Source organism: Rousettus aegyptiacus, unplaced genomic scaffold (assembly GCF_014176215.1).
Source record: "Rousettus aegyptiacus isolate mRouAeg1 unplaced genomic scaffold, mRouAeg1.p scaffold_m13_p_1, whole genome shotgun sequence".
Lineage (NCBI taxonomy): Eukaryota > Metazoa > Chordata > Mammalia > Chiroptera > Pteropodidae > Rousettus > Rousettus aegyptiacus.
This window is the reverse complement of record NW_023416284.1, coordinates 16157817-16183168: the sequence shown is the minus strand read 5'-3', so window position 1 is coordinate 16183168 and position 25352 is coordinate 16157817. Positions and strand designations below refer to the sequence as shown.

General features: G+C 52.0%; 2 protein-coding genes across 2 annotated transcripts; one reads left to right on the top strand and one right to left on the bottom strand.

Annotated features, from left to right (window-relative positions):
• The first annotated feature begins 5164 nt into the window (after nt 1–5164).
• CRYBG2 (crystallin beta-gamma domain containing 2) lies at nt 5165–22161 on the top strand. The gene is made up of 19 exons (XM_016132046.2): nt 5165–7636; nt 8057–8104; nt 8196–8308; nt 8476–8605; nt 10469–10608; nt 11420–11546; nt 11787–11822; nt 12151–12287; nt 12436–12562; nt 12817–12956; nt 13048–13174; nt 13442–13474; nt 13594–13706; nt 16660–16789; nt 18078–18217; nt 18610–18733; nt 20214–20372; nt 21553–21712; nt 21822–22161. Exons 1-19 carry the CDS (start codon nt 5180–5182, stop codon nt 21908–21910), a joined length of 4530 nt encoding a protein of 1509 aa, XP_015987532.2. The 5' UTR covers nt 5165–5179; the 3' UTR covers nt 21911–22161.
• A 1264-nt stretch (nt 22162–23425) lies between these two features.
• CD52 (CD52 molecule) lies at nt 23426–25048 on the bottom strand. Its single transcript, XM_016131930.2, has 2 exons — nt 24915–25048; nt 23426–23818 (listed from the first exon to the last, which is right to left on the bottom strand). Exons 1-2 carry the CDS (start codon nt 24966–24968, stop codon nt 23654–23656), a joined length of 219 nt encoding a protein of 72 aa, XP_015987416.2. The 5' UTR covers nt 24969–25048; the 3' UTR covers nt 23426–23653.
• Nucleotides 25049–25352: the final 304 nt, after the last annotated feature.

The following is a 25352-nucleotide window of genomic DNA, read 5'->3' as shown; positions in this document are numbered from 1 at the left end:
TGTCTTCCAGGAGGACCCGCTACGACATCACTGTCATCCTGCAGGGGTGTGTGCAGGCACCAGGGGAGGAGGGTGGGGAGCCCAAACCGGCCCAACCAGCTCTCCACCCCTTCTGCCCTGAAGAATCCAGGGGCTGGTGGAGTCCTCCCCCAGGGCCCCGCCCCATCACGGGGTTCCTGACTGACCCGCCCCAGGAGCCAGGGCTAAGGGCCCCACAACCTCAGGAGAGCCTGGCCCAGAGGCAGGAGCTCCAGGCTCGCTGGACACCTGAGTTCCCACACAGACGGTGAGTACAGGTCACAGGTCAGTCCCCATGTAGGGCAATGGTGGGAGAAGAAACTGGCCTGGCTGCCTCTCTGGGGTCTCTGCCTTGTCTCTAGACTTCTTCAACTCTGGGCCCATTCATTCAGCTTCCTGAGTGTGAGCAGACCCTGTCCACCTAGCCTGCCTTCCTCTCCCTCTCACCCACAGCCTATCTCTCAGAGCCTACTGCTGCTCTCCTCCCTCATTCACCTGAGGAGGGGGAGATCCTGTCATAGAGAGGAGGAGGGAGGGTCACCTTCTCAGCAATATCCATTACCTCCAGGTTCTGTTCAGGAGACCACAGACCCTGCCTGGGAATAGGCACCCAACCAAAGTGCTGGGTGTCCTGCGGCAAGTTGCTTAAACTCTCTGGGCCTTGTGTTGGAGTAGATTTGGCAGCTGAAGGTGGTTACATGATCATGCTTTGAACTCCAGAGAACTGGGTGGCCAAAATAGCAGGGATGCTTATTAATAACGCCTCAGTCACAGCAATAATTACCCCATCTGGCTCTGTGTTGGCGCCGAGGAATCGGCGCCAAGATTCCCAAGCCTTGGTTTTTATTTGTGTTGAAATGACTCTCCCAAATCTGCTTAGTGGGCTCAGAGGTGAAAGGGTGGGTCCCCTAACCCTCACTGAGGAGAAGGTGAACATGGGACCTCTCTAGGACCACTAGGAAGGGGCACTGGGCCTCAAACGGGGCTCTGAAAAGTTCCTAATGATGATGGTGGTGGCCGTCATTTGTGGTTTGTTTCCTAACTTAATAATCCTATTTAATCCTCACAACAGACCCATGGAGTAGGACTAATCCTGCTTTGCGCCCCCAAAATTATAATAGGCTCAGAGAAGTTACACCATTTGCCCAAAGTCAACTAGAAAGTGAAGGGGCCACAATGTGAACGTGGTTGCCTGTGCTCTAGCCACTTCTCTACCCTGCCTCTCACAGAGATCTCATTGGCTCTGTGCAGGGAGGCTGAGTGTGGTTCTTGTACAAATTCCAGGATCTTCTGTGACCCTGTGGAGGTGAGTTTGGCAGCACTGTGCTAGCAGAGGCAGCATCAGAAAGGCCCGGGCCTCTGGGCAGGAGTCAAGATACCTACCTGGTTCTGTGTCAAGGAAGAGGGAATGTGGGACCCCGACTGGCTGAGACCTGCCTGGGTGCCCCAGCTAGGAAAGAAGGGCTGATATAGGGAAGGTGGCGGAGGAAGCAGGCCTTGGAGAGGAGCCTAAAAAGCAGTAGGTTTAGCTGGGGGGACTGGGGATCTACCTGCCACCCCCTGGCTCTTTGGGCCCAGGCGGATAATGACAGACTCCAGCTGGAGGTTAGAGCTCACTTAGGAGGAAGTGAACCTCCAGGGACCCTATCCTTTTATGTCCGTAGGGCTCTGGGTGCAGGACTGGCAAATATAGCGGGTGGAGCGGTAGCACACAGTTGGATCTGCACGTGGGAATGTGTATGCGTCCAAGAGTGTGCGTCTATGTTCAAGTGCAGGCAAATTTCAAGAGGAGGAGGACTTGGAGCTGCAAATTGACTGTGTGCGAGTATTGTGAATGTGTGCTTGCGTCATTGGGTCTGTGTTCTGTGTGTCGCTGTGTCTCTGAGTGTCTGGATCTCTTACTCTGTGTGTTTGTGTGTCTGACTGTGTAGTCCACATAAGTTTCCATATATGTTTTTGTGCCTGTTCGACTCTGTGGGTCTGTGCTGGTGTCTGTCCATGTGTCAGTGTGTGCCCGTGTGATGCAGCGTGTGTTTGTGGGCATGTGAGCCTGTGGACTGGTTTGGCCTAGTTCGAGGGTGACTCATGGGTAAATGGGGAGAATCCAGGACTTGTTGGGTTAGACAGAGCTCTTTCCCACACTCCCCCCGCCCCTTCCTCAGCCTCTCCCTTCCTGGCTCTATACACCTTATTTGGAGGTCACAGGTTACCCTGCCAACAAATCCACTTCTGAAGTGGGCCCTGAAGAAGAGACTGCTCTGGGAATGGACACTTCTGCTGGCCAAGGAAAAGCATCCTGGCTCTTTGGGGTGTGTCTTCGGAGCAAGGACAAAAAGGGGGAGCTATATAGGTGGGCAGATTCCAGCATCATTCGAAGAACAGTCTAGCAGTCATGGCTGTCCAAAATTTAGACAGGTCAACTCTCAACTGGTGACCTCCCTGTCCCTAGAGGTATGCAAGCAGCAGAACGAATGATCACATGTTTGTGGAATGACTGACTGTCAGGGGTGTTGTCCAGGGGTAGGGTTGGGTTGAGAGAGGCATTGCTTTCTGATTGTTAGGAGGTTCCTGACAATATCTGATCTGATTATCAATGGCTTTCTTGGAAGCTGCTCTCCCGTTGCTTTGCCAAAGCCTATGAGGCCTTCCAAATGTGGTTCCTGGTTGTATGTCTAATTCTTTGACCCTGGACTCCTAGGATACCACCTTCATGGGAAAGTTGGCTTTGGATGAACCTAACCGGGGTGTAGGGCATCACACACATAACACGATTAGCATTGAATAAGTGAATGACTGAGTGAAGGAATGACTTAGAATCCAGGCCTTGCCCTTTACTATTAATGCCATCGGGGACTGGGAATCTTAGCAAATAACCTTGTTATTAAGGTTATCCGGAAGTGGAGGGGAGACTTGGGGGCTCAGCGAGGGAGCAAAGCTCCATGTGGGGGAGTCCCAGTGAGAACAGGGGTTCTGTTGGAAGAAAGGGGGCTCCTCGATGAGGACAGGGGAGAGGGTCAGAGCTTTGGTGAAGGACTGTATTCCAGGGCCTCAGGTGTCTGATTATGTCCTGCTCTCCAGAATTCTGGCCTGGGGAAAAGATTGGGGCTACCATCTCAGCCCCCCACCTTCTTCATACACAAGCCTTTTCTGGGGCCACTCAGACCCTGTCCTGGACCAAGCTACATGCTGTCATAGCCATCAGTGAGTCCCGAGTCAGGTCAGGCTTCCTTGGGCCTCAGCCTCTTTCATCTCTGCCCCTCATAAAACCTGAGTCATTGCTGGGACCGCAGGGCAAGGTCAAAGTTCTGGGTTCCACCAGCTTCTTAAGGGGGAGAATGATAGAGATGGGAGAGGGCAGTCGTGGTCATGTGTTCATTTTTGGCCTTAACTTCCCTTATCAGGGTCTGGGGGCTGCCTCATGAGAGGAAGAACAGATCTGAAGACAGGCTGGGACTGAAGCTGGGGATAAACAGGCTGACCTCTTGGGTCTTTGGGTTTAAAAATAGGATTGCCCTTGTCAGTGCAGCCCGGAAGTCATAGTGGGGGCTGGATGGCCCCTCCGGGACTGCTGTGGCCCCCTTGAAAAGTAAACCTCCAAGTCATAGAGTCTCAATTTACCAGGTAAATACATTAGGAAGTTTGGTATGGTAGTTAAGTACTTAGGGCTGAGATTCAAGTCTTGCCTCTGCTAGTGTGTGACTCTGGACAAATTTCTTAACCTCTCTGAGCCTTTTCCCCCCGTTCATCTTCAAAATGGGAATGTTTGTTTATAATTCATTAATAATTTATTCTTTATAAGGTATCAAATGCATAGGATTCTTTTGAGGATTCCATAAGACAATGCATGTAAAGCAGTTAGCATGGTGTTTGGCACAGAGTAAGCCCTCAACAAATTGCTGTTGTTGTTGTTGTTGTTATTACTATCAAAACAGAGACTGAATGGAAAGTTTCTAGGGAGCTTAAAGATCTTCTCAAACAGTTGTTACTACTATGCCCTGTTTAGTAAAGGAGGTAATGGAGACCTAGAGGGATCAAGGACAGAAAAAAAATAACCCCATCCCTAAAAAGAGTGAAGTTGAGATGGAGAGGACCACAGGAATGTGCTCAGAGCCTTGGCCTCAGGTGCAAGAGAGAAGATGCCCGGATATGGATTTAGATATGAATGCGAAGCCCAGCTTTGCAGCTTGACGGATGCGTCACCCTGGGCCAGCCACTCCTCTTCTCTGACCCTCGGTTTTTTTTTCATCTGTACAATGGGGGAAATAATCACGGAGGAGAGAATTGAGAGAAAGTGCATTCAAGTTCAAAGCGCTGGGTCCTGAGGGGCTTCATCCGGACCCACAGATGCCTGGAGACATGCACATATGCTCCAGCAGTCACACCATGTGCTCATGCTAATACACACATGTGCACACCTGCTGGTGTTTGGTCACAATTCTCCAAGGAGACAGACAGTATGATGTTTATGAGCCAGCGTTTCAGTTTATAAGGCAAGTTTTTGTTCTTTCTCACTTATTGGATCCTGACGATAACCCTATAAACCAAATACTCTTATTATTACAGTTTTGTGACTGGGAACGCTGAAGCTTAAAGGGAGGAGTGCCCTGCCCAGGGTCATCCGGCTAGTGAGTGACAAGGCCAGGGGAAACCCACCTTTGTTTGAGGCCCAGACCAATTTTATCATGGCAGAAACAGGGGCAGAACAGTTGATAGGTTTTCAGCTTTCTGGTTTTCTGGTTTTCTAGTTGTGGGCTCCCAGAGGACTAGATCCAGGACTCCTTGGCCAGAGTCCAAGCCCTGTCCGTAGGCCTGTGGGGTCAGACCATTTGCCTTTCTGCTCTCTCCCTACCCTCTCTTTCCAGGCTCAGGCTTCAGCTTCACCCCTGGAAGGACCCTGGCACAGGGGATCACCTGAATGTGGGGAGAGGAGTGGGAGAGCTGAGCGTATCATGCCCATTTTACAGATGAAGAAACAAAGGCCCCCAAGGTCAAATGATTTGCTTGAGGTTACCCAGCCTGACCTCGGCAGGAGTAGTTATTCTGCACTATAAAGAGCCACACTTACTACTCTGACCCTGTCTCTCTCCTTCCTGGCACCATCTGCAGGGAGCTGGGCCACAGTGAACAAAGGATGCTTCAGGACAGATTGCCGGGGCCCAACATGGAGGAGGCAGGAGGGCCCCCAGCTCGGGCTGAGGCCCGAGTGGTGAGTGCCAGGCTGACGTGGCGACAGCGGCCTCCTGCCCAGGAAGAAATCAGACACCGTTTTCACAAGGTGTCCCTGGTGTCGAGGGCCCGGATAGAAGCCCCCCAGGAGGACATGTGTGATTACAGCCACCATGGAGAGAATGTCAATGGCTTTGCCGCACAGAAAGAAGAGACTGTGAATCACCAAGGCCCCCAGGGAGAGGCTGGCTCTAAGAGCTTCCAGAGCCACGGGCCTATTTTCTCCAGGAAGTACACATTACCCGCCAGGGAGAAAAGGCTGCTGGGGAGGCTGAAAGAGGCTGTGGACCATGGCGATGGCGGCCCCCGAGACCCCAGGACTGAGCCACCAAGCCTGGAAGCCACGGCCAGGACTGAGTTTTCGGTGCCTTTGCCTGGGCCCCGTGAACCGAGCCCCCACCCAGGTGTGGGCCTTGAAGAACGGCGGGTGACACGCACTGTGAGGACTACTGTGGTGGTGGGAGGACACGTGGACCGACGGGTGAGCAGCTCTGTGACCTTGGAGCCATCGCTCCCTGGTGAGGCCCTGCCAAGGGGCCGCAGTGCTGTGCGCACGGTCCAGACAGTGGTGGTGAGGCCCAGAACTGAGGGCTCGCCAGGCCGAAGCCAGGCCCGGGAACTGCTAAGTAGCCTAGTGCCTGCTGAGCGAAGCCCACCGGCCAGCCGGCTTCCCAGGCCCGTGGCTGCTGTGCCAAGGAGTCCAGGTCTGGGCAGTACAGGGAGCACAGCCCTGCGGCAGCTGCCTGAGATGGAGACAGTGCAGCCAAAAGACAGATCTGCCCTGGCCCCTGCAGGCATCTCAGAGAGCGCTCACCCACCTCAGAACCAGGATGTCCCTGCCGCTTACCTAGACCAAGACCAGGGCCGAGCCCTGGACACGAGGGCCCATGAGGTCCCAAGGGAGCAGGGAGCCTCCAGCCCCACGCAGCTCCCTCTCCAGACCTCTCAGGACCACGTACCAGTACCCTCCTCTCCCAGACTCCAGACCCACACCCCCTCCCTGGGCCTAGTCCACCCCCCTGAGCAGCCTGTGGTGCCAACTCACCCCAGGGCTCAGCTCACTCTTGATCCCAGGGAACCCCAGGCCCTGCCCTCTGTAAAAACGGAAGAGCTCACAGCTCCCCTTGCTGTCGCCATCGTGCCCATGGTAAGGAGTGAGGTTGTGACGGTCCCTGATATGGGCCCTGGACAACCCCTTGCTCCATCCTCTACAAGAAGGAAGGCTGTCTCCAGCCCAGGAAATCTTTCTGCTCCATCTTCCCCAAGGAATAAGGTTGTTCAGGACTCTGAAAATGTCCCTATCTTCTCCCTTACCCAGAAAGAGGTAGCGCAGAGCTCTGATTTTCCTGCTGAACCATCCTCCACCCAGAAAGAGGCTGTGCAGGGTCCTAGTGCTCCTGCTGCCTCGTCCCCCAAACCAACCGAGGTTGTTCAGGGCCCAGAAGGCAGGCCTAACACCGAGAAAGAGGCTGTCCAGGGCATTGAAGGCAGCCTTGTCCCTTTCCTCACCGAGGAAGTGTCCGTTCAAGACCTGACTGCTCCTGCTGTCCCACCCCCTCAGAAGGATGAGGCTGCTCAGGGCCCTGAAGGGAGCCCCATCTCATCTTCCACCCCAAAAGAGGTTGTCCAGGACCCAGCTGTTCTCCCTGCTCCGTCTTCAGTGGGCAAGATGCCCCTCAGCCCAGGAGGCCCCCCTGCCCCAGTGCCGATGGGAGCAGAGGCCAGCCTGGAGTCCCAGCTTGTCCCTGACTCCACTGAGGGCAAGGCGCTCCCAGAGCCATCGAGGGAGGAGGAGGTGGCCCTGGCGGCTGACCTGGAGATTTTCTTGGATACCCTGCGAAGCATGGAGCCCCCCAAGATCCTCCACACTCACCGGCTGCCACGAGCCCCCCGCTCTTCTTACCTGGCCATGTATGCCACGCTGCCTGCCATTGAGGAGGACCAGCCTGGGCCATGGGTGCTGGAACCCAGCCCCCAGGAGGTGCCCACCCCAGAAGAGGAGGAGGAAGAGGAGGAGCTAGAGAACCCCTACCTGAGCGATGACGAGAAGCTCCAGCGCAGGAAGGAGAAAGCTGAGCCCAGCCTCTCCTGGGACTCCCGCCCAACCAGGCCCCCCCAGGCCTCTTACTCTCCTCTGGAGATGATGAAGAAGCATGTCACAGATGCTAAGGGCCCCCACTCAGAGCCCGAGGGGCAGGTGGGCAGCAGGCCCACTTCCCGTCTTGGCGGCAGCCTTCTCTTTGGTGGTCTGGAATCACTGGGCACGAAACTATCCGCTCTGCCCCCCCACGGGGCACCAGGTCTCAGGAAGGTGCCAGGACAGCTGCCCCTGCTCTGCAGTGAAAGGTCGCCGCCAGAGAAGCCCACATGTTCCAGGCCCCCTGAGGGCTGGGTGAGTCAGGACTTGGGTGGGCAAGGGAGGGTGCCTGGCCTCACCAGATTTGGATGGTGTGAGGATCGTGATTCTGGGAGAAAGCGTCTTCACAGGCCCGAGGTTTGGACCTGAGGTCTGGCTCAGTGTGACCCTGCGTAAGCTACATCTCTCTGGGCCTCAGTCTCCCTGTTCAAACAGCAAGGGATTTGCACTGTGGATTCCAAAGGGCTCAGTGATTCTGATCTCTTGGAAGTTGGGGAAAGGCAGCAAAAGGCACCGAGCTCCTTGGACTGCACGATGAAGCGCCTAGTGGCTGGGGACAAGGATGGCATCCTCTGTAGGGATGGAGGCCAATAGGAGGGATATGAGATGCTTGGAGTGGTGGGAGGCAGTAAGGAGACAATCTCATAAGACTTATTACCACCGCCTCCATTCCAGAGCCCAGCATTGAAGACCCAGGGCAAACTGAATACCAGGCCTGGAAAGGTAGGGGGGCGGGAGGCAAGTATGTGTGGGGGGTAGCAGGAGGTGGCAGCCTGGGGACAGAGCTTGAGGACCCCCTCTGTGCCTTCTCCAGATGATCCTCTTCTCGGAGCGCGGCTGCCAAGGCAGCAGCAGGGAGGTTTGGGAAGACATTGCTGATGCCTCCAGCTGGGCCCACGTGGCCTCCATAAGGGTGGTTCGAGGCTGGTGAGTGCGGAGTGCTCGGGGAGAGGCGGCCTGCCTGTGAACCTGGGGCAGTGAGGACAACGAGACGTACCCAGGCTGAGTGGCAGAAACCCCCTCAGCACCCCAGAGACCCTGTTTTGTGGGTACATCCTCTCTCACCCAGTGATCCCAGGTTTCTGTGCCCACAGCTGGCTGCTATATGAAGAGCCGGAGTTTCGGGGCCAGAAGGTGGTTCTTCCTGAAGGAGATGTGGAGCTCGGAGCCTCAGGGCCAGCATGGAGTACCCAAGGCATTGGCTCCCTGAGGAGGGTTGTCCGAGTGAGTAGGCCGGGGTAGGGGGGCGGATGTTGCTTTGTTTATCCTGGGCCAGGGGCCCTGAGAATGGAGACAGCCGCAGGTTGCTAGAGTTGGAATCTCTGGGAGAGAGTATATGGAGTAGGGGGCTGAAGGGAGATATGTTGTGAATTAACCTATAGATTCCTGACCTTGGAGCTGACTGGGGAGTGAGTGCTCAGCCTGGCTTAGGGAGGCAGAGGCCAGGCGAAGGCCAAGCCCTAGCTTGGGAAAGCAACTTGGGGAAGTTTGAGCTGGTGTTGGAAAAGGATTCAGTTAGAACAGCAGAAATAGTTGGGAGCGGATGCGGGTGCTCACCCACTCCCAGGGTCCAGGCTCAAAGGCACCTCAGATGTTTGTTCATTCATTGGCTCAAGGATGCTCATTGATGTCCATTGTGTGCCAGCCACCATGCCAGACAATGAGGGGGTGGCAGGAAGACCTGCTTTCTGCCCTGCAGGACTCAGGGTCAAGCTAGGGTATCAGGGTGGGGTTTGCAGCAGGAAAGCCATATAATCAGATTAGGGGTTTATAAACACCCCCCTCTGGCTGACAGGAGGTAAAAAGACTGGATGGGTATCCCAGAGGCAGGAAGACCAGGAACGTCTTGGATTTCCAGCTAAGGCTCACCTCTGAATTTGAGGGAAGGAGGCGTGGTTTGAAAAGGCATAGTCAATTTTATAGTTTGATGTCTGTAAATTGGGAAAAAAAAACACTGTTTTCATAACACCAATTTACAAACTATAGAAATGAAGCTCGACAAAATCATGTTGGCCACTAGGGAGAACCGGAAGAAAGCGGGGCATATCAGATGTTTTGTTTTGTTTGGTTTGGTTTTTAATGAAAGGAGGAATAACTGAGTCCAGAGCTGTTGCAATCCCCCTGGTAAGAGAGGACAAGAGATGACAAGTCTTAACTAGGACAGTGGCCTAGCCATGTAAAGAGGGAAATAATTTTCAAAGCCTCTCCAGAAACACACAAATGTTTGTGGACAATTTATTGTGAGCTTCTCACAATAAATTCATCTTTGTGTGGGAGATAACAAAGTACAAGAGGAAAACAAGGACTTTGAAGTCAGGTGAACCCGGATTCATTTGATTTATTCAGCATTGATTGGGTACCTAGTGTGTTCCAGGTACATGGGAGGTACTGGGTTGCTACAGTGAACAAAAACTAAACTGCTCTATTTTTGGCCCTGCTGCTTAGACTGTGTGCCCTCAGTCTACTTAACTTCACCAAGCCTCACTTTCCTAGTCCGTGAATGGAGTAATAACTCCCATTGGGAGGACTAAGTGAGATGGGGTAGGATAAGCCCTTAGCACTGTGTCTTGCACTTCGTCAACACTTCATAAAGCATCTGATGGAGTGAGTGAATGAAAATAGTCTTGGTGAAGAAGAAATACCCAGAATGCAGAGGGTATTCACTGCTTCCTGGGATGAGGTGCAGATGGAGCCAAGCCTGGACAGGGTCAGGAATTGTTCATAAAGGAAGGGTCAAAGTTAGACCTCAGGGAGCAGCTGTCCATCCCATCCATCCCTCCACCAGGCTGGAAGTCAGGCTGCCCAGAAGCAAGGAGAAATGCATGGTACTAGGCAGGTACCTGCTAGGAACTTTGGTCTCAGGTCTTGAAGGTCTAGTGTAGAACCAGCATGGCCTTTGGTCTTGGGTTTGTTTGGCTGACCTTGAGAGAACACCCCAGTCATTCTCCCGGCTCCTGGGGAGATGGCCACAAAGGTTTCCCAGAAGCTCCCTGAATCCCTGCTGGACAGACTTGGAGAAGCATATGTAGACTGGGGTAGTCTCTGAGGGGTTTTCTTACATTTTATTCTTCCACCCCTCTCCCACAGAACTATGTTACCTCAGAAATCAGCCTGTACTCTGAGGAGGGTCTCAAGGGGGAGCAAGTGAAGCTAACTGAGGCCTTGGAGGACCCCCGGAGCCTGGGGAGGCCGCTACAGGTGTCATCTGCCGCTGTCTCTGCAGGACTGTGAGTCTGGGATGTTCTGGAATCCCTTCATTTAATATTCACTGTGCTGGGCATTGGGGACACAGAGATGACAGGACACAGTCCCTGCCCTCAAGAAGTTCACAGTCTACTGGGGGGGACAGACAAGTAAGCAGACAGTGGCGATCCAGAGTTCCAGGGCTGGGGAGCACAGAGCTGTGGGAGCACAGAAAAGCACCAATCCAGCCTGAGGTCAGAGAAACTTTCCAAGGGGGGAGACTCCTCAGCTGGGATGAGTTGGCTCCAGAAGAGCATAAGCTCCCTGATGGCAGGGATTTTGTATGCTTTGTTCACTACCGTATCACTGATGCCTGAAGCAGGGCCTGGCACAGGGTAGATGCCCCTAGATATTTGTTAATTGAATGAAAGGGGAAAAGACTATATCTAGCAGAAGAAACAACACCTGCAAAGACCCAGAGATGAGCGTCTTGCTTTGAAAATTCATTCTGGCCAGAGAAGGCAGCGAGTGGGGAGATGTGAGGCCCAGGAGGAAGGCAGGGGTACAGACCGAAGGGCCTCTGGTGCAGCTGTGCTGTACTGTGAGGCTAAGTGGGAACTACTAGAGGTGTTCAGGAAGGTATGTGTACTAGAAAAAACTCTCCAGTTGCTGTGTGGGGCCAGGCCAGGGGAAGGGAGACTGATGGAGGAGCTACTGCAGATTATGGGTACCTGAAATTTTCTCCAGAGTCCTCATGCCAGGGGCCTCCTCCGCTCTAAACCTTCTCTTCCATTCACCAATCTGTGTCCCTGAGCATCTGGGGAGCAGCTGCTCTCTGTCTCCCCTCCCCTCCAGGTGGCTGCTGTACCCCAAACCCTTCTTTGAAGACACTCCCTGGATCTTGGAGCCTGGAGAGTACCTCACCTCAGAGGCCTGGGGTATATCAAACCCCAGCGTGGGTTCTCTGAAGCCCATGAGATTGGTAAGAAGTAGGTGGTCCCAGGTAGCCTTGTCCTGCAGTCTGGGGAAAGAGGCAGGACCTGGGAGCTCCTTCTGGGAATGGGATTGAAAGAGAGGGTGGATTCGCTCAAGAGGTGAGAGAGAGGGAGGATATGGGGTTGGCCATTTTTAAGGGTCTCAGGATCAAGTAAATCCTAGGTCACCAGCCCTGTCCGCTTTTCCCTACCTCTGGGCTGATGTCTCAGCTCTGTCTCCTCTATAGGGCTGCCCAAGAGTGGAGAAGCCAGGGGAGCCCAAGGTAAGAGTTGAGGCTTCAGGGTCAAAGAGGGCCTTTGGGTGATGTGTGTGTATGTGTGGCTATCTCAGCCTGACTAGAAGATGGGAGAAGAGGGTCCCAAGGGCCAGAAACTGGGTCTGGGAGGGTGGAACCCCATAGGCTCACTGGGAACTGGCTTTTGATATGCAACTACTAGGTCAGAGAAGAGACAGGAGTTAACTAAGGGTGTGGGAGGTTGGGGGAAGGGGGCTCAGTGAGGGAGTGGGAGGCCTTATCTAGCTCTGGGCTGATGCTGGGTGCCTTTGGGTCCAGATCACTCCCCACCAACACAACTACTCCTTTCCCCCAGGCTGTGGTATATGAGGCCCCAGGCTTTCAAGGCCGGAGCTGGGAAGTGAGCCGAGACATCTACAACCTTCAGCAGCCAGAGGACAGCCACAGCCCCCATCTGGCTTCCGTGGGGTCCCTGCAAGTTCTCGGTGGCTGGTGAGGACTCAGGACCCTTCCTTCTACCTTATCTCCCCTCTGGCCTCTACCTTGGGGGTGGGGAGTGATCTGGGTTGCCTAGGGGTGGGGGCAGCTGTCTTGCACATCCAGGGGCCTCTTGTGACTGAGTGTCTCTGTTTTCCCACAGCTGGGTAGGCTATGAGAAGGAAGGCTTCCGGGGCCACCAGTATCTGCTGGAGGAGGGCGAATATGCTGACTGGTCACACTGGGGGGGCTATGATGAGACGCTGACCTCCCTGCGGGTCATCCGGACGGTAAGCAAGGAAAAGTGGTCCATCCCTCTGCCTCTGGCACAGCCATACTCCGGTGGTACAATTTGTTCAGGGGAAAAATTTGTGCTTTATTAGTGTTCCTTGAGGTCTAGCCTTTCTCCCTTCTGCTGCTCTTCCCCAGGCCACACTGATCACTTCACCCCAAAGTCCCCTGGTGGGCTGCCTCCCGGGGGTCTGGGGACTCTCAGGGGTTTCGGTTGGTGGGCGGGGAAAACCTGACTGTCCCTGGGGCCCAGGACTTCGCAGACCCGGCCGTGGTGCTGTTTGAGGCCATGGACTTCGAGGGGCACGGCGTAGAAGTGAGCGAGGCATTGCCGGACTTGGAGCTGGCCCGACACGGCCCCCACACGCAGGCTATCCACGTGCTCAGCGGCGTGTGAGTAACCCCGGGAGCGGGGCGGGACCCGGGCGGTTCCAGCGTAGGTGCCGGCTTCTCCCCGCTGACCTGCGCCCCGCCCTTCCTGCAGGTGGGTGGCCTATCAGGAGGTGGGCTTCTCCGGCGAACAGTTCGTGCTTGAGAAGGGCGTGTACCGCAACTGCGAAGACTGGGGGGCGGGCAACAGCGCCCTCGCCTCGCTGCAGCCGGTCCTGCAGGTGCGTGCCGGCCGCAGGGCACTGAGCCTCCGGGGGGAGGGGCTTGGATTCTGGGATCAGCCCACGGTAGGAGGGTGGGACTAGGACGCGGACTGGAGCTTGCGGGGCCGGGGCCTCTGGGGGGCGGGGCCTCTGGGAGGGACGGATCTGATAGCGACCTAAACTATGCGAGAGCTACAGTTAGGTTCGGGAATATTGAAAAGCAGAAGAACTGAGGCTAGCGGCTGGTACACTCCTTAAGTCTCGAAACTTTGGTTTCTCTCTTAGGTCGGGGAGCACAATCTGCACTTTGTCTCAAAGGTAAGGAGCTGGTGGGGACCTATGTCTCCGCTCATTTCAAGTCTCTCCCCCTCTTCGCCAATCATTCTGGCTCACTCCATAGTTCTCCTGCACTTATATATTCCCGTCTCTGGCCCCAGATTCAGCTTTTCTCGGGCCCCGACTTCTTGGGAGACCACATCTCATTCGAGAATGACCAGACCTCTCTTCCCGCCTCCTTCCAGCCGCAGTCCTGTCGTGTCCACGGCGGCAGGTGAGGACGTAAGGGAGGGAAGGCTCAGAGGTGCCGGGGGCGGGGGCGGAGGCAGTGGCGAGGGGCGGAGGGGCGGGGGGGCGGGAGGCGGAGCACGCCTGCGCTGAAGTGCTTAACTCAGTATGAAAGTCGAGGCTGCAGAAACAGTCTTTCTTCCAAATTATTTCCTTCCTCTGGCTGCCTTGAAATTAGCTATTCTGTCCCGAAACATTAAATTTTAAAACAAAGCAAAGTTTTAATGGAAAACTTTAATGGAAAATGTAAAACTTGTAGATAATATAGTATAAAGAACCCCAGTCTTATTTTAGGTATTCCTCTGCCTTTTTTTTTTAAGTGTATTTAAAATACCTGACTCAACATAAAATTTCACAGGTAAATACTTCAATATGTATCTCTGATAAGAAAGGACCCTCCACACGCAGGCACACATAGCCACAAGTTATTATCTATTAATGTTACATCATACCCAGTCCATGTTCAAATTTCTCCTGTTGTCTCAAAAAATGCTTTTGTAAAATTAGTTTGTTTTTCTCAGGATCCAAATAAGGTCCACACACTGCATTTGGTCAGTTTGGTCTCTGGTGTAAAAATGCCTCCCTTTCTCTGTTTTATTCCACTTATTTTTTCTAAGAAACTCAGTTATTTGCCCTGTGAGTTTGCCATTTCTGTATTTGGCTACTGCTTCCTGGTGGTGTCTTTTAACTTGTTCTTCTGCGCCCCATATTTCCTGTAAACTGATAGTTAGGTCTAGAGACTTGATGAGATTGAGAGTGTTTTGTTGGCAGGAGACTATATAGATGGTGCTGTTTACTTCTTACTGAATCACATCAGGAGGCTTGTGTCTGCTTGTCCCACTTTTAATGATATTAAAGTCTCTACATCATAAGATTCCACATTTACTGTTCATCTAATGGTTTTATGTCCACAGATGATAATTGCTTATATCTCTTACTTCTTTAGAAGTTACAAAATGATGATTTTCTAAAATTTGTTATTCCTTCTACGTATATTAGCAGAAATACTTCTACAGAAAATAGTTTTCCTTTTCAACTATTTATCTGAAATAGTTTACACAAAAAAAGGCATTTTATCTTTCCCAAGGATCAATGTTTGCCCCTTTCTCCTGATCAATTTTCAGAATAATTTCTGAATTGGTGCCATAGCAACTTCCAAAGCTGACCAATGAAGATTTTTTAAAACTATTGTTATGAACTCATGGATTTTTATGAATTTGTAATGCTTCAATACATTGGAGTCATGGTTCTTTTGTGTACTCAAATTGTTCCATCTTTGGCAAATAGGAGCCCCTTCAAATTGCCTCCTATGTCCTTTTGACATGACCTCAATTGTTTCTTTAATATATAACTTGCTTATTTTTCTGGTACAAATAGATGCTCCAGGATCATTTTGCATTTTTTTTTTTTTATGTCCAAACTTGGAATTGGCCATTTCCTAAGGAACTCTGGTTCTTTTTGGTGGGAAATGGTATTTAGAGACCCAAAATCTGCCTGCTAGGTGTTTCGAAATTATAATACTAATATTACTACTAACAGTAAAACCCAGTGAATGCCATTTGAGGTTTCTCTGTGGTTCTTTTTGTCCTCAAGTCATTTACCTACATCTCATTTGGTATGTACAGCTCAAAATATTGTGTTTTTAAGACATTTGAAATAACATGTGGTTTTTCTGTGTGGTTATCATCAACCTGATACACACGTTGATGTATCCTATTTTATTTTAATTTTCAGGAATATTTTTAATTTTTATTTTATCATTTTTTAATTACATAAAATATTTATAGTGTTCCTGTCTTAGCTTAGGCTGCTGTAACAAAATACCGTAATACACTGTGTGGCTTAAACAACAGAAATTTATTTTCTCACAGTTCTGGAGGCTGGGAAGTCCAAGATCAAGGGGCTAACCAATTCAGCTCCCTGGTGAGGGTCTTCTTCCCTGCTGGCAGCCTGCTGCCTTCTCGCTGTCACCCCACATGGTGGAGAGAGAGCTCTTGTCTCTTCCTCTTCTTACAAGTACACTAATCCCATCATGGGGCTGTACCTTCATGACCTCGTCTAAACCTAATTGTCTCCCAAGGGCCATTATTTGAGGGTAGGGCTTTAACATGTGAATTTTGGGGAGACACATTCAGTCCTTAGCAGTTCCAAAGTCAAGTCTTAAACAATTTAGTTTTCATCTCTGTCCTTTTTCCTTCCTCCTATATGTGATTTTTTTTTTTTTGGCATTTGTTTTATTCGTCCATTTTTTTGAAGATGTAAGTAAATACACACTCATAAAAGATTTACATATAACTATAGAAACTAAATATATTTTGTTTTCCTCCTCCCTCATTTTCTTACACAAAAAGAAGTGTACTATAACCTGGTAAATATACTAAAGACCACTGAATTATATACACTTTAAAATAGTGAATTTTATGTTCTATGAATTATACCTCAGTTTTTAAAACAAAGCATGCGAAGTCACTTTATATCTCTTTAAGAGCTGTTCCTCATTCCCTTTTACTGCTATATTATACTCCGTATTTTTAGTGCATTCGACCAATCGCCTACTGATGGCTGTTTGGGCTGCTTCCACTCTGCTTCCACACAGTGCTGTAATGAATGGCCTTGTGCATATGTCATTTTATGTTTTCTAAGGGAGGTCATTGGGGGAGATTCTGAGAAATGGGATTGCTGAATAACTGCATAGAGTTTTGCTTGATATCGGCAAATTTCCCTTGATGAGAACAGTACGATTTCAGTCAGTCCTTTCTTAAGTCTTACCTCAGTCTCTGTTGCTACAGTGCCTCTTCATCCTTGACATTCCCTGGATCAGAGGGGTCATGATCAAGTCTGTGTCCACTCTGCTGTATCTCAGAGGGCCTGGGCAAACTGAGGACAGGGCAGGCTCAAATATCCACCCACTCACATCCTCCCACTCTTCTTCTTCCCAGCTGGATCCTGTTTGATGAGAAGAACTTTGAGGGTGACCAGCACATTCTCTCTGAGGGCGAGTTCCCCACCCTCACGGCCATGGGCTGCCTAGCCTCCACAGTCCTGGGCTCTCTCCGGAAGGTACCCCTGGTGAGTGTCCCTGTGTAGTTCCAGGCAAACCCTGAGGGAGGGGGTGCTGCTGGGGGCATCCTGAGCCTCTTCTCACTGTTGAGGCTTGAATCCAGTCTTCTTCAGAACCACCCCAGGTCCCCCCGACCCCAGGGCTTTAAATCCAGTTCAAGTTACTAGAGATTTATTGAGCACCTGATGAGATAGGTCCTGGGGACACTAAAATAAATCAGCCTCGCTTTCAAAGAACCCATGGTCACACTGACATAAAGGTTACAATGCAGAGTGCTGTGTCCAGATACAGAAGTGGTACGGGACAGGAAGGAGCAGCACTCAGGGGTGTGCTGGGGGACAGGGGCCAGACTGCTGGGGCAGTGGTTCTGTGCAGGGAGGAGTGACACAGGAAGATGGCTTCCCTGCCATGTGGGGAATGGGTGGGTGGAAGCAAGGTTTTGGGGTTGCTGCTAAAGTAAGCCAGAATAAATCATGATGTCCTAGACCGGGGAAGATCCGGAGAGAAGTGACAAGAACCTTATTAAAGGTCTGAAGTCTGTAGGACTTGGAGAACGGCTGGGTGGGCCAGCAGCAGGGCCATGAGCAGAATCTCTGGCATTTACTGAGCAGGCATCATGCTCCAGGCAGTATTTAAAAGACTTCCTGTATGCTAAGGGGTTTAATCCTTACTACAACCTTATAGCATTTGTTACTATTTCCCTCTCCCTTTTCCAGATGTGTACACGAGGCAGAGAGAGGCCGTGAGACTTGCTTCAGGTCACACAGCTGGTACCAGGCAGAGCTAGGTTCTCTCCCTTAGGCAGCTCATCGGCTGAGTCCAAGGTCTTTTTATAACTACATGTTCAGCTCTGAAGACAGACCTGGTTCTGAATCCCAGCTTTAGGGCCTTGAGCAAGTGGTTTAATCTTCTCCAGCCTCAGTTTCTCCTCTGATAAGTAGGGATAATATAGCGCATACCTCATAGAGTGGTTGAGAAGTTATAATGAGATCAGGTAAAGTGCTTAGCGGTTTACTGGGATGTAGTAAGCCCCGGATATTTGAGAACTGCTATAATTCCCAGTGTTATTAGTATACTATTCTTAAAAGTGCCATTTACTGAAGAGGGGGTTTGAGAGACAGTGGGGGGCCCAGTCGGGCACATGCCATATCTGAGAATCTGAGGGGCATCCAGCTGGCAATTTCCAGGAGCTCAGGAGGAAAGAGGACCTAAAATACCCATCTGGGAGTCGGGGGGCTGACTCTGGGGCTGGGTCTCTTGTGGCCTTACCCCTTCTCCCTGCCCCCGGGCCCCCAGCACTTTTCAGAGCCCTCCCTTTTCCTGTATGGCCTGGAATGCTTCGAGGGGAAGGAGATTGAGCTCAACGGGGAGGTGCGGAGCCTACAAGCTGAGGGCTTCAACAACCATGTGCTGTCTGTGCGGATCCAGGGGGGCACGTGAGTGGATTGTGGGGAGGGACAGGGGATTGGGGGCTGCAGTGAGTGAGGGCTGGGTCCCTGGCCTCTTCCCCCTGCCCACTTCTACTCCTCCCCACTCTTAGCCAAGAAGGAGGGAGACGTGCAGACTGAGGTGGGTCATTGGCTCTCAAGGCTTGGATGCTAGTCTTGGGGTGTGGTTGAGGGGGTTCTTCTGGACTCTCCTCTGTCCTCCAAATCCCAAATTCACTTCCCAGACTCCCTTTCCCCTCTGGGGACCCTAACCCCAGGCAGAGGAGTCCCAGCAGGAGAAAAAAGGAGAGAGAGAATGTTCTGACAATTGTGCCTCCTCCGTCTGTCTGTCTGTCTTTCTTTCTCTGTCTCTCTGTGTCTGTGGCACTTGCTGGGCCCAGCTGGGTGCTGTGTGAACACAGTGACTTCCGAGGCCGCCAGTGGCTGGTGGGCAGCTGCGAGATCACCAACTGGCTGACCTACAGTGGGACCCAGAGGGTGGGCTCCCTCTACCCCATCAAGCAGGTAGGTAGCATGTTGGCTTGAGTGTGTCTGTGCCAGCCTGTCTGGGTGTGTATCCATGTGTTTCCCATGTTTCCCAAACTCAGCATTTGTGTGCTTTTGTCACAATTTTGCCACATCATCATTCCTCTTGAACCATTATTTACTTAATATTTTTCTCTAAATCAGTGGACTTCTTTTTTTTTACTCTATCCTTATCTTAAGGGATAATATTGATAAAATCATGGGTTTGACATGGATGTATGATTTTTCCTTAATAGATACTATAATAAATATAAACTTTTAGCAATAAGTTTATCTATGTAGGACTGAAAATTATCTCATGCACCACCCAGTAGTGGTAAGCACACCTCACTTTGGGAAATGCTGAGTCTGCATATCTGGACATGTGTCTCATTTCTGTACATGTGCATTAATGCGGAAGCACAGCCCTGGTGTGTGTGTGTGTGTGTGTGTGTGTGTGTGTGTGTGTGCGTGCACACGTGCACACACCCGTCTGAGAGTATTTCTATGTTGTATCCATGTATCTGTGTGCCCTGGAGGTGGTTGTGTATGTGTATGCATCTGTAAGAATATGTTTATGGCTACACGTGCCTATGCTTGTGACACTATTGAGAGTGTGTGTGTCTTTGTATGAGGACATGTGTGGTCCCTATATTCACAGACTCTTGTAACATCAGTGCTAAAGGAAATCTTGGAGATTATCTCCAACCCCCACACTTTACAGATGGGGAAATAAAGGCCCAGAGAAATGGACAAGGAATTCCTCTGCAGTCTTGGGCAAGTACTGTTGCTCCACAGACCTCAGCTTCTTCCTCCTTAAAATCGGGGTGACACATATGATCTCGTTGTTTTGAGAACTGAAGATAGCGTATGTAAAACCCTTGAGTGCTTACACACTCAACAGACGTTCGCTGTGATCCTTATTACTATTACTACCATCACCAGTACCCGAGGCCCCAGCCGATTTGTTGCAGAGCCCAGTCTGGTGTCTGACGATGGTACAGTGCAGTGTCTGTCCTGCTATGGTACCTCTTCAGCGTGGGTGTGTGTGCATGTCTGTATTCTTACATGCATCCAACTGTTTAGCAAATACAAGTGCTTGGCATGGAGTAGGCTGGGGGACCCATGCATTGCTTTGGAAGTGTGAGTTTGCTTGGCCATGAGTATCCGTGTGTCTGTGTCTGCTGCAAACTTCTGTGCAATCATGTGGACCTTGTGTGTATATGCTGGCGTGACCCTCTACACGTGTCTGTGGGTATTTATGGACACGGAACCATGTGGCTGTGTGCTACAGATGTGCCCTTAGTCTTTGTATGGGGAAGAAGGGGTGACTTAAAGCAGGACTGAGGAAGGATTAGGGGCAGGAAGGAGGGCTTGGGACCCAGAAAAACTTCAGAGTCCAGAGTCGAGGGAGTTGGGGGTCCAGGTGGGAGCGTCCCCGCCTAGGGAGCTCTGACTCTCAGCTCCTCCCACTCACCAGCGCAGGGCTTATTTCCGCCTCTGGAATGCGGCACTGGGGGGCTTCCTGGCAGTGCCAGACCACGTGGAGGACATGAAGGCGGGCCGTGTGGTAGTCTCTGAGCCTGGAGCTGGAGGCAGCTGCATCTGGTACTACGAAGATGGGCTGCTGAAGAACCAGGTACCTGTTTAGGGGCGGAGACAGGGACACCAGGGCCCCAGACACATGCAGGCCCACCTTGGGGAGTCCCAGCCCAGTCAGGAAAAAGATTCACCCTAGGACCAGAGAGACAGAGATGTACACAGACAGCAAGACTCTGTGGAGGTGGAGAATGCAGCCTGTGCACTCCCGGGCAATTCAGGCTCTTCTCTAAGCATTGGTCCCCCGTCAGCAGGAAAGAACATTGAACAAGATACTTCTAGGGGACTGCCCAGCTCTGATAACCTGTGACAGAACTTGGATCCTAGTCATGATAGATTCACTCCACAAACATTTCCTGAGTACCAACCATGTGCCAGGCACTGTTCTAGGTGCTAAGAATACAACAGTGAGAAGCCAGAAATGACTCCTGGCCTCCTGAGGCCGACATCCTAGTGGGGAGAGGCAGAAACAAGTTAAATGAGTGAAATATCTTAGTACCTTAGATGATAAAAAGTACAATTGATAAGGGGAGCCCTTTCTGGGAGGGCGACATTGGAGGGCGGGCGGCAGCTGTGCAGATGTCTGAGGGAAGAGTGTTCCAGGCGGAGGGAATAGTGCAGAGGCCCTGAGGTGGGAATCTGCCTGGTATTTTCCGGGACTAGCAAGGCCGCCTGAATGGCTGTAGTGAAGTGAGTGAGGGAAGAAGTAGCAGGATGTGAGATCAGGAGGATTACGGGGGTGTAGGTCTTTCTAGGCTATTAAAGGGTTATCTTTTACTTAGACTGAGAGGGAACACTGGCTGTGTCCCCAGCGCTGCATTAAGCCTTTCGCGTGAATACCTCATATCCTTAGGAGGCACTGTGGGCAGGTCCTATTTTACTGTTCGTTTTACAGGTGAGGAAAGCAGAGCCCAGAGGAGTAACTGGCGGAAAGTCATGTAGCCAATAAGTGTGTCGAGGCTTGTCTGATGCTAAAGTCAACCATGGCAGGCTTCTTGGAAGAGCTAATATTTTTTCAGCCCTTCCAAAGTGTCTCACATTGAACCTTTACAACAACCATCCTAGAAAACCAAAGCTCAGAAGGATTAAGGGATAGCCCCAAAGTCACAGCCCTAAGAGCAAGGATTCAGAGCTGGGTGTGTCAAGGGTGTCTTGGGTTTGGTGGAGTTTCTGTGGGGTGTGGGGGGAAAACAGTGCCTGATGACCCCCTGGGGCCTCAGGTGGCTCCCACCATGAGCCTGCAGGTGATCGGGCCCCCCAGCACAGGCTCCAAGGTGGTGCTGTGGGCTGAGACCCGCCTGCCCCGCCAGACGTGGAGCATCAACGAATCGGGCCACATCTGCAGCCAGATGTTTGAAGGCCGGATCCTAGATGTGAAGGGTAAGGTGGGGGTACCTGTGGGAGAAGGCATCTGGGGAAACTGAGGACAGTGGAGCTGGAGTCCTCAGATCTCTCTGACCATCCCCCCTTCTCTTACCCCTTCCACCAGGTGGCCGGGGCTACGACCAGGACCACGTAGTGCTGTGGGAGCTGACCAAGGACAGGGTGTCCCAGATTTGGACTGTCCATGTGCTTTGACACTCCCCTTTTCCAGCCCTGGCGGCTTTCCCTGGGATGAAATGTTTGTATAGGTTTTGTTGTTGTAAAATAAGTTGTTTTCTAATATGCTGTCAGTATCCTCATCTCTGTGCAACTTGATATTTGGGGGTGGGTGAGGATTTGTTCATCCTCTTCTTCCCCTGCACTCAGGCTGGCTTCTTCCTTCCCTTCCTGCTCCAGTTCTGGGGCTCAGATGTAATGCCTTCCGTTGCCACCAGAGGGACCCCTGAGAACAGCCTAACTAATGAGTGTGTGGTGGTTTGTTTTTTTAAAAAACACAGTCACCCTAAATGATGTGTTCTGAGAGACTGCCTTGAGCTAGGTCTGGCACTGGGCTGTGGGAGCACACACACTAACCAAGTCCCTTGACTGAGTTTCCCTCAGGGGACTCACAGGTCCAGTGGAGGATTCTGATGGGTAGGGCAGTGCGCTAAGTAACAGGGTAAGAACAGAAGTGGAGGGATGCACACACAATGCAGGAACCCAAACCATTTAGGGCTCAGGGTGAGCTGCTCAGCTGAGATGCGGAGTGTGGGAAGGAGTCAGACAGACTAGAGGAGAGCAGAGAACGTATTCTAGAGACGCAGACAAGTCCAGGGGTGAAACTGGGAAGTTCAATGGGATGGATGCACAGTGGGCCGAGTGGGCGAGGTTAGTGGGAGCCACACCCCAAGGGCCTCGCCCACTGGGGTACCTCTCAATTTTCCCGGACTCTGGTCTCAAGGCCTAAAGATTTGGCCTTAGTTAAGAAGCCAGGACAGAGGGTCTGGGTCACTTGCCCAGCTCAACGAAGGCATGACAGAGAAGAGCAGCAGCTCCTCTGTCCCCCAATCTAGCAGGCACTTCTTGGCTGCTTGGCCAAGGTCCTCAGGAAGAGACAGAGATGGTTAACGCCCTCGTGGCCTTCTCTGGGGTTCCTTTTCCTCTCCGCAGCCCTTAGTACCACCAGCCCAAACCCAGGAGGAGAAGGAGTGGTTAGAGCAGTTATTTGTTCTTCCTGCCTTCCCAGGCTGTAGGCAGGCAGGGCAAAAGTGGACAGCTGCCTCCTCATCTTCTCAGACCCTCATGGCTAGAGATGTGAGGCTGGGAATCTCTTGAGACTGGGAAGGGGCTTGTTCTCTCTGAATCCGTCATTCTGAAGACACCCAAGTACTGGGTTGGGGGGTCTCTGAACCTCTGCAACTGGAGGCATCCAGGGTATGGGTGGGTGTCATTGGGAGGGGTCCACTGAGATCATCATTTCCAAACACCCAGGGACACGCGAAGCAAATGCAACTAAAGGGGACGGTGAAGATGGCAGGTTCTGGGCCTGTCCCTGCGAAGTGATTCTAAGGGGAGGGGCCTCCGCATTTGGACTTCGGGGCAGGGGAGCTGGGGTGGGAGCCCCCTGGCACCACCTCCTGCTAACGGGGGCATGGGAGGCTCCTTGGCATTGCTGCAGACCTGGCTCTTGGGGCCCAGTGACGACCAGTAATTGCACACACAGGACACCACTCCAAGCACAGGACAACTTTATTGACCCCCAGTGGAGGGGGCTGGCCCCTCCACATCAGCAGCTCCCTCTGTTGTTAGCCATTGTCCCCAAGGCACTATCTGTCCATTCCCGCAACTGGTGATCTCTGGCATCAACCCTTGCCAGGGATTGATGGAAAGAGGCTTCTCTTGTTAGTGATGGTGGCAGTCATCTCAGGGGACACAGGCCTCGGGCTGAGGCATGTCACCTCAGCTGAGGTAGAAGAGCTGGATGAGGGTGCTGGTTAAGAAGAGAAGAACACTGCCACTGCCCAGGCTGCTGAGTGCCGGGGCTGCACTCGAACCTCCCTTGTCGCTGTGGGGAGGGGCGGTGGTGGAGCGCATGGTCCCTTGGCCCAACACTCCAGTTTGTATCTGCAAGAGAAGTGGCGTAAACTCAGGGCAGGTGCTCTCGAATCTCGTGTTTGCTGTTTAGAGATGCAGTTCCCCCACCCGGTACAGTAGTTCTCACTTCTTTGTCCCATAATCATGACTTCTGCTGCAAGGTCCTGTAGAGACGATTGACTGCTTCCCACCTTCACACAAGCAGGGGCAGAGGCCCACTTCTCATAGAACCTTCCTGTCACTTCCATCAGGCTACCTAGCTCCTCTAGCATGTGGAAGAGCGGGGAGCCTATGACTGCACCCCTTAACCTTACTAGCTGGGCCAGGGGCTTAGCCTCTCTGAGCCTCAGTTTCCTCATATTCTGAATGGGGAGAACAGTCCATCAGAGTTTGGGGGGGGGGTCACATGACACAGGGCTTATGAGAAGGCGTCTGACAAAGTGTGTATGAGTGGATGGATAGGTGAGGAAATGGCCAGATGGTGATAAAACTATTCTCAATGCTTTATCAAGCTGCAACTAAAACTGCTCTTGATGGAGAGTAAACTGTTCTTGATGGTGCTCAAGCTGTTTTTGATGCTTATCAAGCTGTTCTTGATTAAGACTTTGATGGCTTCTGTCTCCTGTACTGACTACAGCCCTCTAGGCACATAGCATGCTGCTGAAGCTGCCTCTTGGAGTAGCAGATGGTTTTGAGACTCCAGCTATTTCTGGAGTGGGAGGTTTCTGCCATCTCTGCATTCCTGAACACCCAGGCTTCTCTCCCCTGGAGTCTCCCGCTACCTCCAGAGCCAGAGCAGGCTCCACTGGAACATTTCCTGGCCCCCTCCCAGTAAGACCATTTCCCGCAGATGCCCCATGGGCTGATGCCATTCTCACTCAGGGCTGTCTTCCCAAGTCTCTTACTTCTCTATTACTCCACAGCACCTCGTGGGTCCCTCAGTGTGCCTGGCACCCTGTAAATGCTCCCTACCCCTGTTCAGGGGTAGCCCTCAAGTAGTCTGACCCCATCCAAAAGAGTTAGAAGGCTGGGAGCCAGGCCCCCGCGAGTCCTTGGCTCCCCCATGCCAGGCAGGTCTGGGGAGTCCTAAGTGGTGGTACCAGTGGCTCTGAGGGGCTACTCTTACCTGAATCATAACCAGGAGGCTGATGGTGGATAGGAGGAAGAGGAAGCCCTTCATTTTGCAAGGATCTTGGCAACAGCTTTTGGAGGTGAGCACACAGCTGTCTGCAGGCCCCTTTTGGCTTAGCTGCTTTTGAACTAGGGAGGCGGGGTGGAAGAAACAGGAAGGATGGCCTGTTAGGTGTGGTTGGGTGGGGTGCTGCTTCCTTCTACAGATCTCTAGGTTGAGGACAACAGCCTCTAGGTTCTAAGGCCCTGGCTGATGATGCATTCTAAACTGAGACCCAGCCAAATCCCGAGGGATGGGAGGTGGGCAAATCAGCGGGACAGTAAGTAGGGCCTTGGGCTTGGAGTAATAATGCCTACTGGGGATAGAATTTTTGTTTAATTACCTACTAACTCTGAGACCCCGGGCCAGAAACCTTACCTCTCTGAGCCTTTA

Excerpts from the sequence above, each read along its gene's own strand:
- CRYBG2 (XM_016132046.2), top strand. The coding sequence starts at position 5,180 with ATGGAGGAGGCAGGAGGGCCCCCAGCTCGGGCTGAGGCCCGAGTGGTG. Across the intron at positions 11,823-12,150 it reads AGAAGCCAGGGGAGCCCAAG|GCTGTGGTATATGAGGCCCC; the intron begins GTAAGAGTTGAG and ends CCTTTCCCCCAG. Across the intron at positions 13,707-16,659 it reads TGTCGTGTCCACGGCGGCAG|CTGGATCCTGTTTGATGAGA; the intron begins GTGAGGACGTAA and ends TCTTCTTCCCAG.
- CD52 (XM_016131930.2), bottom strand. The coding sequence starts at position 24,968 with ATGAAGGGCTTCCTCTTCCTCCTATCCACCATCAGCCTCCTGGTTATG. Across the intron at positions 23,819-24,914 it reads GCCTCCTGGTTATGATTCAG|ATACAAACTGGAGTGTTGGG; the intron begins GTAAGAGTAGCC and ends CTTCTCTTGCAG.